The sequence below is a fragment of the Xenopus tropicalis genome, chromosome 1, assembly GCF_000004195.4.
Source record: "Xenopus tropicalis strain Nigerian chromosome 1, UCB_Xtro_10.0, whole genome shotgun sequence".
NCBI classification, from domain to species: Eukaryota; Metazoa; Chordata; class Amphibia; order Anura; family Pipidae; genus Xenopus; species Xenopus tropicalis.
The window spans coordinates 130,693,517-130,706,802 of record NC_030677.2 but is presented as its reverse complement, the minus strand read 5'-3'; the positions used below and the strand labels follow the sequence as shown (position 1 = coordinate 130,706,802).

The 13,286-nt window shown below is 36.8% G+C and overlaps 1 protein-coding gene across 1 annotated transcript in view; it reads left to right on the top strand.

Annotated features, from left to right (window-relative positions):
• Nucleotides 1-6,338: 6,338 nt before the first annotated feature.
• Nucleotides 6,339-13,286, top strand: part of aldh1a1 (aldehyde dehydrogenase 1 family member A1) — a 32,089-nt gene continuing 25,141 nt past the window's right edge. The window contains exon 1 of the mRNA NM_001032315.1: nucleotides 6,339-6,430. Coding sequence (NP_001027486.1) covers nucleotides 6,362-6,430 — 69 coding nt within the window. The 5' untranslated portion in view covers nucleotides 6,339-6,361. The remainder of the gene's footprint in view (nucleotides 6,431-13,286) is intronic.

Sequence of the window (13,286 nt, the reverse complement as noted above, 5' to 3'; positions counted from 1 at the left end):
TTTTCATTCATCCAGGTCATGGTATATCTAATATAAATACATCTAAAGCAACTGGACTTGTTAAGTAATCACTGAAGACATTTCACTACTCATCCAAGCAGCTTCTTCAGTTCAACTGACTGGTATGGAAAGTCCTCAGCATATGAACTCTTCCACTAATCTTTCTTTTTTTCTGTAAAAGGCAATAGAAAAATATGCCAGTCTGCCACATCTGAGGTTGTAGTCTTCCTGACTATCCCAGGGACACTGGACCACCACAAGATTAGCACCCTGTTATGCATAGTTTAAATAAACTTCTCTCTCTCAGTCAATCAGGCCATGCAGTCTAATTCCAAGTCACCTTCACTGACAGCACTTCGCCAAACATGCCCTTTCTTTGGACATAGTCTTCTTTCTCAGTCTCAGACTTGGCATTATCTCAGGTCCTTCATACACCAGGTATATGAGCATACCCCTTTATTGATATTCTTCTCTCAGCTGCCACTTAAATACCTGGCTGAGAGGGAAAATAAACCCTTTTACCACTAAGCAAACCCTTTAAGCCCACTTATTACACCATAAACACACACTTCAATGTACTTTTCCAGGACAGACGGTGTCTCCAACATACTATACCTGCCTACCTACTTCCATATCTGCTGTAGGAATTTACTAGGTAGGTATTTCCCTGAGTTTTAATTACAGCAGAGTTACCCAAAACACAAGTAACTATTCAGTTTTACACATCATAAGCAACAAACAAATTACAGTTCATTTTTTTTTTATAAGAACAGACTGTTCCACTGGCAGTGTGAATATATCCGCTTTTTGTAATTGCCTCAGTCATTATTTTGCAACTTTGGCCAGCAACTTCTATCCCGGCCTCTGTTATCTCCTCTGTCTCTAATTCTCCACATATCTCATAGAGCATTCTGGGAGAGGCATGCCATTCTTCCAGGGCCTTTCTAATTACTATGCCATACTGCTTATAATAAGCAAGAGCTGGCTCTCAAAATGTGTTTCACAGACAAGGTATAGTGAAAAACATTTTTTCTTTTAATATGTAGTCTCTATATATTCAAGGAGAATCTTTGGATATATGGCTCTGAATTCTAAGACTGTATCTGTGCTATTAAACCAGCAATTCTGGATGCATAGTTGGCCACAAGGACATGAAGTAGTCATTTTTATGTTTCCACTTATGATTCCTTAATTGAACCTTACACTCTCTTATTTTTATTTTAAAGGAGAACTAAACTTCTGCAAATGTATATGATAATTGTGAGGGGCAGAAAAAACAATATTAATAATGCCATCCCTTCCTCTAAGATCTCACTGTGTGCCTGTTGTCAGCCCCAAAATGAATTATTTTCTAAACTAGCTGCTTACAGTGGTGTGAAAAACTATTTGCCCCCTTCCTGATTTCTTATTCTTTTGCATGTTTGTCACACTTAAATGTTTCTGCTCATCAAAAACCGTTAACTATTAGTCAAAGATAACATAATTGAACACAAAATGCAGTTTTTAAATGAAGGTTTACGTTATTAAGGGAGAAAAAAAACTCCAAATCTACATGGCCCTGTGTGAAAAAGTGATTGCCCCCCTTGTTAAAAAATAACTTAACTGTGGTTTATCAATTTCAATTTTCAATTTCAATATCAATTTCTGTAGTCACCCCCAGGCCTGATTACTGCCACACCTGTTTCAATCAAGAAATCACTTAAATAGGAGCTACCTGACACAGAGAAGTAGACCAAAAGCACCTCAAAAGCTAGACATCATGCCAAGATCCAAAGAAATTCAGGAACAAATGAGAACAAAAGTAATTGAGATCTATCAGTCTGGTAAAGGTTATAAAGCCATTTCTAAAGCTTTGGGACTCCAGCGAACCACAGTGAGGGCCATTATCCACAAATGGCAAAAACATGGAACAGTGGTGAACCTTCCCAGGAGTGGCCGGCCGACCAAAATTACCCCAAGAGCGCAGAGACAACTCATCCGAGAGGCCACAAAAGACCCCAGGACAACATCTAAAGAACTGCAGGCCTCACTTGCCTCAATTAAGGTCAGTGTTCACGACTCCACCATAAGAAAGAGACTGGGCAAAAACAGCCTGCATGGCAGATTTCCAAGGCACAAACCACTTTTAAGCAAAAAGAACATTATGGCTCGTCTCAATTTTGCTAAAAAACATCTCAATGATTGCCAAGATCAATATCTTGTGGACAGACGAGACAAAAGTTGAACTTTTTGGAAGGTGCGTGTCCCGTTACATCTGGCGTAAAAGTAACACAGCATTTCAGAAAAAGAACATCATACCAACAGTAAAATATGGTGGTGGTAGTGTGATGGTCTGGGGTTGTTTTGCTGCTTCAGAACCTGGAAGGCTTGCTGTGATAGATGGAACCATGAATTCTACTGTCTACCAAAAAATCCTGAAGGAGAATGTCCGGCCATCTGTTCGTCAACTCAAGCTGAAGCGATCTTGGGTGCTGCAGCAGGACAATGACCCAAAACACACCAGCAAATCCACCTCTGAATGGCTGAAGAAAAACAAAATGAAGACTTTGGAGTGGCCTAGTCAAAGTCCTGACCTGAATCCTATTGAGATGTTGTGGCATGACCTTAAAAAGGCGGTTCATGCTAGAAAACCCTCAAATAAAGCTGAATTACAACAATTCTGCAAAGATGAGTGGGCCAAAATTCCTCCAGAGCGCTGTAAAAGACTCGTTGCAAGTTATCGCAAACGCTTGATTGCAGTTATTGCTGCTAAGGGTGGCCCAACCAGTTATTAGGTTCAGGGGGCAATTACTTTTTCACACAGGGCCATGTAGGTTTGGATTTTTTTTCTCCCTAAATAATAAAAACCCTCATTTAAAAACTGCATTTTGTATTTACTTGTGTTATCTTTGACTAATAGTTAAATGTGTTTGATGATCAGAAACATTTTGTGTGACAAACATGCAAAAGAATAAGAAATCAGGAAGGGGGCAAATAGTTTTTCACACCACTGTATGTCACTTTTTTTCTCCCCATCACAGACAATATTTGGCAACACTGACACAGGCAACAAATAATCTTTTGGTACCTGCATGCATTTGGGACCCTTCTCAAGCACTGTAATCTGTGTGTGAATTAGCCACGGCTTTGTGTCCTCTAGTATCTCAATACAAATGGTGGTCTTGTAAGGGCTTTAGAAGCCTGCTAATTATCCTTGTTTGCTGCTATGTTGATTTATGATGCAGCGTTTTACTTTAGGTACTTCTTAACTATATAGGGGTAGTAAGTGTTCATAAAAATTCTTCTGAATTCTCCCTAGGGGAGGGTTATGTATGTAGAATGAGAAATGTGAACTGGGGGCTCATTTATAAACACTGGGCCAATTTGCAATTGGTCACTAACCCATAGCAACCAATCAGTGGTTAGATTCTTTTCAGTCAGCTGCAAACTGCAGGCTGTTTTAACCTAGCTGTTCCAAAGGACTTTACTGACTTATGTACACAGACTGTTACATTGCATTTGTAGGAGATTCCTTTGTGTACTATTATATTTTAATACGGATAACTGTGTTGCACCATCCTTTATTAAATGGAGGCACCAGCGCTACATCAGCCATTGGGAGAGGAGATGTTAAATCGGCTATAGCTAAACATTGTATTGAGCAACATGAGGGTAATATGGACTTCCATTTTCACATTATAGATACATGTGGCTTTAATATAAGGAAAGGTGATTTTGAGAATAGATTATTACGTAGGGAAGCATTTTGGATTTATAAGTTGGGTACTATAGAGACATTGGGAGGTATGAATAGAGAGTGGGAATTAACCTGTTTCTATTGATATTTGGCTACATACGTGTGGTTTTATATTATTTATGTTTTCTTCCCTATTGCCGTTTATATCTAGTGTTTCCCAATGGCTGAGAGGTGTTTTGATGGGTCCTAAGTAATACTGTGATGTTTTGTAATTCTTATTGTTGCTTTTAATTAATATATATTGGTTAATAGAGATGTTGTAATGGGTTAATTTATTGTGGGAGGAGTCTTAGTATGTATAAAAGGCCTTTTCAGGATAAAAATACCATGCAGCTTTTGAGAAAGTGGTGTGATACCACGAAACGCGTCAAGCGTATGGTTTTTTCTGTATAAGCACAACATGCTTTTTTAAAAAGACTGGATAAATAAAGAAAGATTTTTATGAAAACAACAGTGTTGGCGTTGCTCCGTATAAAGTTTGGTTTATTTTGCCGTCTGGGTTCCGGCTGTACGTTGAGCACACACTGATGGTCCGGTAAGTGCTCCCGTGGTCTTTACTAAATTGCACCAGCGCTACATCCACAGAGAATTCCGAGTCTGCTGTTACCTAACGGGCACCATTTTACACATTACTGTGAATATATATTACCATGAGGGTTATTTGCAATGGCATAAATAGAGGAAGAGGAAGCTGCTTTCTCTATAGTTATGCCATTGTATATAACCCTTGTGGTAATATATATACAGTGGTGTAACTATAGAGGAAGCTGCTTCCTGCTTCCACATTAGCTCTAAAAAATAATCCCCCTTCCCAGCTGCACTCTTACCTCCCCCTAGCTGGGGAGTGAAGGACATGAGCGGGTGAAGAGCTGGGTAGTTTTTGCAGGGGGTGAGGGCAGTTATGCTACTGGTTACATGTACAGGTATGGGATCCATGATCCGGAAACCCTTTTTCCAGAAAGCTCAGAATAACGGAAAGACAGTCTCCCATAGACTCAAATAATTTAGATTTTTAAAACTGATTTTCTTTTTCTCTGCAATAATAAAACAATTCCTTGTATTTGATTCCAACTAAGATATAATTAATCCTTATTGGAGGCAAAACAATCCTATTGGGTTTAATTATTGATTTTTGTATTAGATTTAACATATGAAGATCCAAATTATGGAAAGACACCTTATTTGGAATACCCTTGGTCCTGAGCATTCTGGATAATGGGTCCTATACCCGTATATCAATAAATATAGCCCATATAAACCTTTTACCTATACAAATACATAGTACTGCTTAATGATTACAGAGAAAAAGGAAATAATACAAAAATTTGAATGATATGCTTAAAATGGAATCTAAGTGCAATGGTCTTTCTGTAATTTAGAGCTTTTTTCATATCGTTTTTCTGAATAAGCGAACCTATACCTGTGTGTATGTAAAGTCTTTTACTGTGATATGCTGTTACACTGATTATTACATATTTAAATAAAATAGCTTAAATGTTCGTGTAAGATAATGTCGCACAAGCATCTTTTAATAGGTTGGGTATTTTGTTACAGAGAAATTTAGAAAATATTAGAAATAGCATCCAAAGGGGCAGCACAGACATAAACTACTGTCAATTGAGACAGTTGCTCTTAGACACAGGTACCTCTAGCTGCCAAGATTGGCTCACATTAGGAGATAGCTATAAGTTTGTAAATAGTAATGCTTGATGGGGAAGGTTCCCTCCCAACCTTTACGTTTTATACATGGGCAAGTACATTTACATTTTTAAGGGGTCAGGGTATGTATAAGTTAAAAATCAAGAAGGTGTATACAACAAAGGGATTGTATTGTTAAATATTTCATTATTATTGACAATTCTTAACATATTTTGGCATTTGTGTATAGGCTTCAGATAAACAAATCATTAAATATGAAATCACTTATATGGAAACACAATCTCATTTGTTAAATGATTTCCTTTTTCTCTGTAATAATAAAACAGTATCTTTATTTAATGTTTAAATGATTCTTAGTAGACTTAAGGTATGGTGATTCAAATTACATAAAGATCCCCTTTCCAGAAAACTCCCGGTCCCAGACATTCTGGAGAACAGATCCTATACTTATACTCCTATGAAAAAAAGAACATTTAAAATTTTATGGCACTGAATTGAATTATTTCTTATTACTGAGTTATGGACAGACAGACAGATAGCTCTGTAGACACAAAAAGTCAGCAGCAAAAAGTCAGTCAGTTTAAAAGACTATGAATGAATTTTTGCGTCATTGTTAATCTCTGCTGGGAAATGACACTTCACTTATACATCTAATGTAAGAAAGCTATTAACAAAACACACACGCATACAACCACACATATAGACGCATGTCTTCCCAGTCTAAAAAACACTTGTAAATGTCAGATCAAAGTGAAAGCATTTAGTAGGCAGTACTTCTTTTACTAGTGTTCGCTCTTTCCTGACTATGAAGGGAATTATCCAATCACATCTCTGTATGCAAATATAATGCGTCCAATCTGAACAAGGAGCAAAAAAGAAAGCTGAGCCTTCAGTCAGGGGAAAAAGTCCGTCAGCTTTGCTACTACTTCAGTTTAATCCACCTGTCTGAGTAAAGAGGCTTCAAACATGTCCGAGAAAACCCTTCCTCAAGATTTGCCAGCTCCAATAAGCAACTTGGAGATAAAATACAGAAAGGTAAGGCAAAATATAATTTTTCCCATTTTCCCCCCTTACCTTTTATTTTTTTCCATGTGTTTTTTTGCAGGCGGTCATATGTTCATGTCTTTGTGAAGGAGGGAAAATATTATATTTAATGATTCAGATTCATAGGGGGAAAAGCATCCTAACGGCCGAGTCACTGAATAAAATGTATTTGTGGTGAGCAACTAGATAATATTTTTACTTGACAGTAAGTAGGTGGTATCCCCAGACTGCAATAAGGTTGAATTAATCCTTCCACCAGCAGGAAGAAAATGTAAATGATGATTTACTTAAATATCTTTCTACAATGATATACTTTAAAACCAGCAGAAAATATTAAATTTTATTTTAAATGCAGACCTTTAAAAAACAGCTGGTTGCAGTTTATAAAGTGCAGTGCAGAGTCATTAAACTCACACAGACTGTTGGACTGGTGTCCTTTAGACTTTCATATCGAGAGACTGCTGGAATGCAGGCCAGCGAGTGCACAAATGGAAAAATGTGACCTGTTTTGTAAAATGACTGTTATCTGCTTTGTCTTTTCATGCCAAATACATACATCTATTAAACAACAAACAGCCATTCATATCATATCATCTTTCCAAAAATACTTACTTCTTTCTTACACACTATTTTTGAAAACACAATGACAAATTGCATGTTTTGATTAAAAATGGCATGGCACGCCGGGTTGTTTACAGCTCTAGAGGATAAGAAAAATGCAGTTGTGAAATCATGTACTGCCGCATGTGTTAGGAATCTGCTTTTTATTATTATTCCATGTCTGCAAAGTTAACTGGTAGGTTCTTGTTCATAAACAGAAGGATACAATCCAGACAGCAAACAATTCATATGGTTTAACAAACACTGGCTCAGAATTACCTCACAAGCAGTTAGGTTTGTGTACTTAATGTAAAGATGAGAGTGTATTTATCTAAGACTGATTAAAAAGCCTTTGACTATGTTAATTGATCAAAAATGGTTTAAACACTGTCCAATTCCCAAATGTGTTATAGAAAAAAAACATCTAAACACAAGTATTATGCATATGGATTACAAATACAATATTTGTACAAAAATGCATTTATTTAAAGTGTTGTATCCGAGTATAAGATTGTAATGAATTCTAACAATTGTTTAACTCACTGCAGCACAAATATTCAACCTTTGGCCTTTCAACCATTGTGTAACTTGCAGCTTTATACATTCTCATGCATTTTAAACCTGCTGAATTGCATATATGATTTTTAAAATTATCTACAGAGCATTATGTAATTTTGCTATATGGAGTTATACAAATGGTACTTTTCCTGATTAGCAATAAGTCTGAAGAATTGATTTTTGAAAAGCAGGTTCTCTGTGCAACTGGCATTTACACTGTGAGGTGTGAGAGTACAAAGGTGTGGTAGTTGTTAGCACACAATATCAGCTATCCTCTAACTGCTCTGGGGTAAGATCGCTGTGCTATAAATCAGTGAACTCTAATATGAATGTCAGTGCCAACTTTTCTCTTTGTATTTACAATGTTCCTTTTACTAGAGAAAAAGAGCTTAATCACTGTGAGATTAAGGTATTTATTTCATCATCATGTATATCCTTTTATTGTGTTATGTTTTTTGCTAAACAATGCAAACTGACAAGTAAATACAGTATAAATGTAGCAATGAAATATGCAGTTAGAGCCCTTCAACTCACACCTGCCAAAAGAATATTTCAATAATAACTACATCAGGTCTAAAAAGAAAAAGGTATTCTGCAAAAAGCTCCATAATTATTTTATCTATATTGCTTTAATGCATTGCTAATCGTAGTATTGATTTCAAAGTCCTCTGTAAAACTTTAGCAACTCTGCCCAAGCAAGCTGCTATTTTTGATGGCATTCAGATCTTAAGGGTGAAGACACACAAAGCTACTAGTAGCAGCTACTTGTCATGCCTACTAAAATAGACAATGCTGATCACTTACTGATAACTGTCTCTACGTGTGTTTTAGCAGAGGTAATTCTCAGTATTTACTATAGCAAATTATTTTCTGGAGTTTAGTAGCTGTTACTAGTAGCTCAGATAAACTTAGCAGGGTGTTAAATTCCTCTTAATGTAGTGCCTTGTGGCAACATGCGCTGGGTTATTGGGGAAAGCTTTTTAATTTTATATACATTTACTTTATCCTTTATAAACTGAGGAGAGGTATTTAAGTCATTTCCAGATACAATAAATCCTTGCAAAATATATTAACATAAATAATAGTCATAGTGAAAAATAACTGACCTTTCTCAAAGAAAAATGGCACAAAATGTAATTTCTATGCTTACTAATTAGGCTATTCACTCTTGATATTTACTTGAGTAAAAATCATTCAGGGAACAATCATGGTTAATTTGTATAACCAATTAGTAAGCGAGTCAAACCTACATTGCTGGTTTTAAAGTGCCACTGTAGATTTTACATGTATGGTTTGCTCTTTGAGCTACGCCACACTGTGGCACAGCAAGATCAAAGACACGTATCATGGAAAGGGTTAAACATTTCTGCAACTTAAGTCCATCAGGAATCTTCTAAGTGGAATTGCTATGGGTAAAATGTAATATAATATGTTAATTCTTTTTACTCTATTGTATTTTCAAACTAATACCATGCCTGTAAGTAGTACTGTCCCTTTAATAAATGTCAAGCAGGAGGCCCACAGCTGTTGTGAACTGCAGCACTCAGGACCCAGATAATGGGGGTAGAGGTTCAGCTGAATTACTGTAAGCAGAAAACCTCCCTTGTAATATAATTAGCACGTGGACAAGAACACTATTATTGTTGTAGTAAATGGCCTCGGACCCCATTTAAGCTCTGTTAATGATATAAAAAAGGCAAACAATTTACATTATACACCGTACAATGTTTGAAAACAGCAGGAAGATACAGTATGCCAAGGGATTCTTCTGCTCAGTTTGTCATGAAACCTGATGGCACTCACCCATTCCTTCTGCAAGTATTAAAAAAGTCAATCACACTTAAGACTTACCATCATGTGTCCCTGTGCGTATCCAGATACCAATCCAGGTGTGATATTGCTTGAACATATTATATAAAAAAAATTGGAGTAATAATAGTAATAGCAATTATACACCTGTGGTGGGGGTGTACACTGAGACTGAGAGCCTTTTGTTTTTTTTCCACTCTGTACAGTCACCCTCACTAATTGGATTATATGAGTTATCACGTGGGAAGTGTCAAAACACATTTACCCGTGCTATGATTTGGCAGACTGGGGAAAGCAGCGTCATAAGTGGTGTGTTTTTCTCAGCAACAACAACAAAAAATATAACTGCTGTGGTTACAAAACTCGAGGAATTGTTATGAGCTTTTTATTGGCAGTGCTCCATATTTGTGGTAATTGCCTACGAATAATAGAAATAACCTGCAGCAATTCCCGTAACTGTATTACCAGCACTTTTTCCCAAGCAATGAAATACCTGCTGATTTGTGCCTGTTAGTGAAAATGTGCTCAAATCCTAACAGCAGGACTGTTTTGTTTTTCTTTGTCCCATCTTACATTATTCTTACTATTCACAAAACGGCAGCTCAGTTGCTGTTCTTTATGCAATAAAACAGCTGAAATTGTATACACACTTCTATTATATCACTATTATTATCACTATTATAAAGATTCTTAGACGTAATAACTACCTTTATTTGAGTATTTTCCTCTTTATAAAACTCTACTACAAATGAAAGCCTTTGCATTTACGTGCACCACCCTAAATTGCATGAAGTTACACATAGCCCTAAAGCTGTCCATACATGCACCGATACTATCGTACGAAACCTTGTTTCGTACGATATTCGGTACGTGTATGGCATGTCGGCGAGTCGACCGATATCGCAGGAAGCTGCTGATATCGGTCGACTCGCCGATCGGCCAGGTTAGAAAATTTTGCTCGGGCGCCATAGAAGGCGCCTGACCAAAATCTGCCGTCAAATCTGTTTCAGCCCTGATGGTGTGTGGCGGATCTGACGATGTTTCGTGCAGCCGATGGTTGCACGAAACATCGTCAGATCGCTACGTGTATGGCCAGTTTAAGACTGACAAATGCTCATCATTAAAAGATTCTAGAAGTTTGCATATTTTAGACTATGCACAAAGATTCAATATAACAACTTTAATCAGTTTATCTTCTGGCTAGTGCTTTTTTGTTTTTAATTGAAATTGTTATTGCAGTTTAATTAGACCTACAGGACATTTGTCGAAAGGCAATGAAAAGATTAATGTAATTATTTGTGCTAAACAATTTGTGCTGACAGTTATCTTTAAAAAAGATTGTTTTTATGTCCATTGGAATCTTATACATGTAAATAATGTACATAGAAATAATCTGTAGACACATAAAACATAATTCTTGGATAAGGCTGCCATTGCTTATACAGGTTGTTTTGCCTTGGGATATATCCCTCTACGGGTTGCACCTTTATAGAATTGGGAACTCATTGTCATTGTCTCCCTATCACCTATCATGCAGTTGCAGATACTGTGATAAATGAAGTTCAAATTTCTTTATGATAGTTTTACCCTTTAGGGCCGTGACAGATGACAGACAAATCTCCCATGTCGCAGGCGACTAATCTCCCCAAAATGCCATCTCACCGGCTAGAATGTAAATCACCAGTGGAATGGCATATGCAGTGCGGTGATTTGCCGAACTTGTCTTGAGAGGAAACTTCAACGATTTTGGCGCCGCTTGTGCCATCCCACCGGCGATTTACATTCTAGCCGGTGGGATGGCATTTCAGGGAGATTGGTTGCCCGCAACAAGGGAGATTTGTCGCGGGCGACTAATCTCCCCATCTGTCATGGCCCTTAAGAACAATAATATAAAATAAGTCCCCTGTGGCATATTCTCCCTTTGTGCTAAAAATCATGATTTGCACTCAAACAGTGCTATCCAAACATAATTGTCCAAAACAAACTTTTAATAGATTTCCTGTGAAAAATGAGGCACTGTCATGCTTTATTATTTAGATTTATTTGTCTTTATGGTAGGGTAAGTTGGGCTCATTTTTTAACCACTGCAGCAATGTAGGCTAGTTTTATAAGAATGAAGAAGCAGATTGTAAGGCAAATTTAAGCTACATTAAAGCTATTTAAGGGAAATCAGCAAATAATCATTGAATCATTGATGTGTAATTTAACAGTGTATTATACTGTACATATAACCATGTTTTAAAAAATAAATAAAACTGGTTGGTGTTACAGGAAAAGTTAAGTTAAAAAATACAACACAATCTTATTATAACTATATTTCCCCTAACCTTGGCTGATTCAAGAGTAAAATTATCATCAAGTGGTTTGAATCACTGTAAGTACAGACACAATTGCTCATGAGGGATCTAATTGCAGAGCCATACAGGAGTCCAGCCAGTCACTTATCCCCATGCAAAGCCCTCATTTGTTACTTTGTCACTATTAGTGTGTTGATCGTATGTCTCAGTTTACCCTGAGAAATAAATAGCTTACGCTTTTCAGAAAAGCGTGACCATATTTTAGAGCTTGGGCGTTATGCTAGCACTTACTATGTTTGCACAGTTCTCTCAAATGTCATTCAATTATTGCAAGAGTGACAGTTTTAGTCACAGTTTTAGAGATGGCTTCTGCCTATCATGAAGGTAGGGCAGAAAGTCACACAGTTTTCAGGTCCATAGAGTTCATACCTGTAGTAGGCAGCTTCTATAAGAAATCTCAGCCTGCTTGTTCTCCAGATCCAGCAGAGCAGCATAAATAGTGTTTGCAGTTCGTACTGAGGTTGGTTGAATGTGTCATCAAGAAGTAAATATGCTGAGTATATTGAATGGAGGACAGAAAAAAGAAATAAAAAAAATACATAAATTTCTTTCTTCTCCAAGACAATCTGTTTAGGTTAATCTCACAAAAAGTTTTTTTTAGAAATTGTATAAATTCTAGTTTTGTAGTTTACATGTTCTTTATTGATAAGCAAAATGATTCACACAAAACAGAATACATTTGCAATCAATGGATGATTCCAAACCCTGTCATGTGGTCACAACATAATTAAAGCACCTATACCCTAGGGATAATCCTATAACCCAATCCAGGAAGCGTCTTTGGTAAAATGGTAGGGGACACTGAGCGGATTGGCAGGCAAGATAGTGTAGTTCTTTGTGCAAAATCCACAGCTTTCTAAATACACTAATTGATGTAACGTGTGTATTGCTCCATTTAAACTTTAGGTAAAATACATTCAGCATATGCATGTTATAGAAATAATTTTATTGTCAGAGTCCTCTGTCAAACAATCCACATTTTCAAATGTGTAAATTAGAGGACAAAACCCCATTAATTTGACTTTTGGAAATTGTTGGTGCATAAATGAGCAAAGCACTTATGGATTGCACTAGAAATTTCATTCATAAACTTATGGAATTCTATAGAAAGGAAGGTGGGACAATAACTGAATTCAAATTTTGTCTGCAGCTAACAGAGAGGTCTCTGTTTAGAACAAGAACACTTGAATAGCATGATGAGGGCAGGTCAGTCCAGAGGTCCGCAAGCAGTGTGTAGAGTGAAATGAGCACAGTGTGTGCCTGATATTCAGCCACGGCTATGGCAACATTCAGTTCTCTGTTTTGCAGTCAATTGAATGCACCAAATACAATAAAATAATTTGAATGTAATTCCTTGCCCTAAACTTTGTCACTAATCAAACTGTAGCTTCCTGTGTTTTCTTTTAAATCCCATTTCCTTTGAAACCGGCATGTAACTAGCCATGCGTACAGGAGTCAATTATCTGACCATGTACAGTTAACTACAAATGTATTATTAATAAGTCCTACCCACTAACATCTGA